The sequence below is a fragment of the Cupressus sempervirens genome, chromosome 4 (assembly GCF_028749045.1).
Source record: "Cupressus sempervirens isolate cs-2001-9-10 chromosome 4, ASM2874904v1, whole genome shotgun sequence".
In the NCBI taxonomy this organism is placed as follows: domain Eukaryota; kingdom Viridiplantae; phylum Streptophyta; class Pinopsida; order Cupressales; family Cupressaceae; genus Cupressus; species Cupressus sempervirens.
Window position 1 is genome coordinate 54,125,327 of NC_143121.1, and position 1,692 is coordinate 54,127,018.

Below are 1,692 nucleotides of genomic sequence, written 5' to 3' on the forward strand. Positions count from 1 at the left end.
ACTTTGTTATGCTGCATATGAAGGAGAACCCGAGATAGACTCATTGGCAACCGTAGAGGCTGACACTTCTGTTTGATGGCAGCACCACCAAACATTTAGAAACGGACTATAATCAATATGCATATAAAATTTAAATAAAAATATATTCTAAAGAGTTTCAGTCACCAACCATGGTGAATTAGATTTGGTTTATTTCACAAAGACATGAAACGTTCTGGCATTATCCCAATTAAACGATAAGCCATTTGGTTCCGAAAAGTGAAACAATTCCACGCAACAAAACAAATTCTCACCATAATATTCTCAACGTTTTAACCTTAACATAGAGGAAAATGCAATTCCACCAGCAGCAAGAGCAGCAGCAGTCCAAAGCTTCACAGTTGATGAAAATGTTGCACCATTAACTTCCATTAAAGATTCTCTGTCAATGGGCTTCTTCCAATTTTCCTGAATTCCTGCAACATGTGCACTTCCAACGACTGCTACAACTGACTTACATTCCTTTGCAACTTCAAACAATGTAGAGGCCATATAAATGTCCCGCTCATGAATGAGTGTTTCCGCCATAGTGGGCAATTCTCTTTCTATGGCATGATTATCTCCATTATTGCCATCCATATAATCTTCTGATGCCAAGGACGTACTGGCCAGAAATAACAGAGAGACAAAAACAAACTTAGTTTTATCCCAGAAGCTCATGTTTGCCCATATCCTTTGGCATGTTATGTCAATACGTCTGTCCCCTAATACAATCTTCCCACCATATTTTTGGGCTTCTCTGTATGCACTTCTGAACTCAGAACCAGGAACAACTCCAACCTCTTTTGCACACTTTTGCATAACAAGGCTACCAAGTGTTTCAAACGCATTAGAATTGTTTCTCTTCAACATACCAACCATACCATCAGTAATTCTAGGTACATTTGCAGCTCTATGTCGTTGTGTATACAAGAGATGAGACCTCCTCTCACACAATTCTAAGAATATAACAGCTGGTTTCAAGAAGCTAATAAGTGCTTCAACATCCTTGCAAGATTGTGAAGAGACATGACATGTTCCAATCAAGTAAACATTGCAGGTACCTTTCACAGATTCGCATTGTAAAATCACAACTTTATTTCTCAGCTCTCTAGGAAGCTCAATCATTGGGTCTTGGAGAACTAATAGGTTTGAAAAGCTGCCTTCCATTTCTCCTTGGATGCCACGCCTGCCCTTATATCCTCTGTCGAATCGGACCGTTTCTTAACAGAAGATCTGGCAACCCACGGTGATATCGGCGAGGAACTCATTTGCCAAAAAGTTTTTGTATATGTAATCTATTTTGCATCTATTCTAGACAAGCCGACTTGGGCAAGCGTTACAAGAGACTTTGTGGATTCCATCTTGTAAGAACGAAGGGTCCATTTTGCAGTAAGAATATGAGTGGAATAGGTATATGCAAATTCTTAAAATTTTAAACTCTTCATTTTGGTGCACTAAATCAGAATTGTGAATAGGAATACATTTTCTAATTTTGGGTTAAAATGAGCATTTGCAATTCCACCTAAATAGGGGGAATTGGAATATGTATTCCTATTCCAGTTTTATTTATTTTAGAAAATATAAATTTTTGGGTCCATGAATTCCCCATGAAATTCTGACTGAACCAAACGAGAATAGGAATACGTATTCTTATTTTCTATTCTAGAATAA

At 37.8% G+C, this 1,692-nt stretch overlaps 1 protein-coding gene across 1 annotated transcript; it reads right to left on the reverse strand.

The window, feature by feature from the left end:
• Positions 1-303: 303 nt before the first annotated feature.
• On the reverse strand, positions 304-1,146 carry LOC149559907 (uncharacterized). Its single transcript, XM_089827512.1, has one exon. It carries the CDS (start codon positions 1,144-1,146, stop codon positions 304-306), a length of 843 nt encoding a protein of 280 aa, XP_089683638.1.
• Positions 1,147-1,692: the final 546 nt, after the last annotated feature.

Coding starts and splice junctions, on each gene's coding strand:
- LOC149559907 (XM_089827512.1), bottom strand. CDS start 1,146: ATGATTGAGCTTCCTAGAGAGCTGAGAAATAAAGTTGTGATTTTACAA.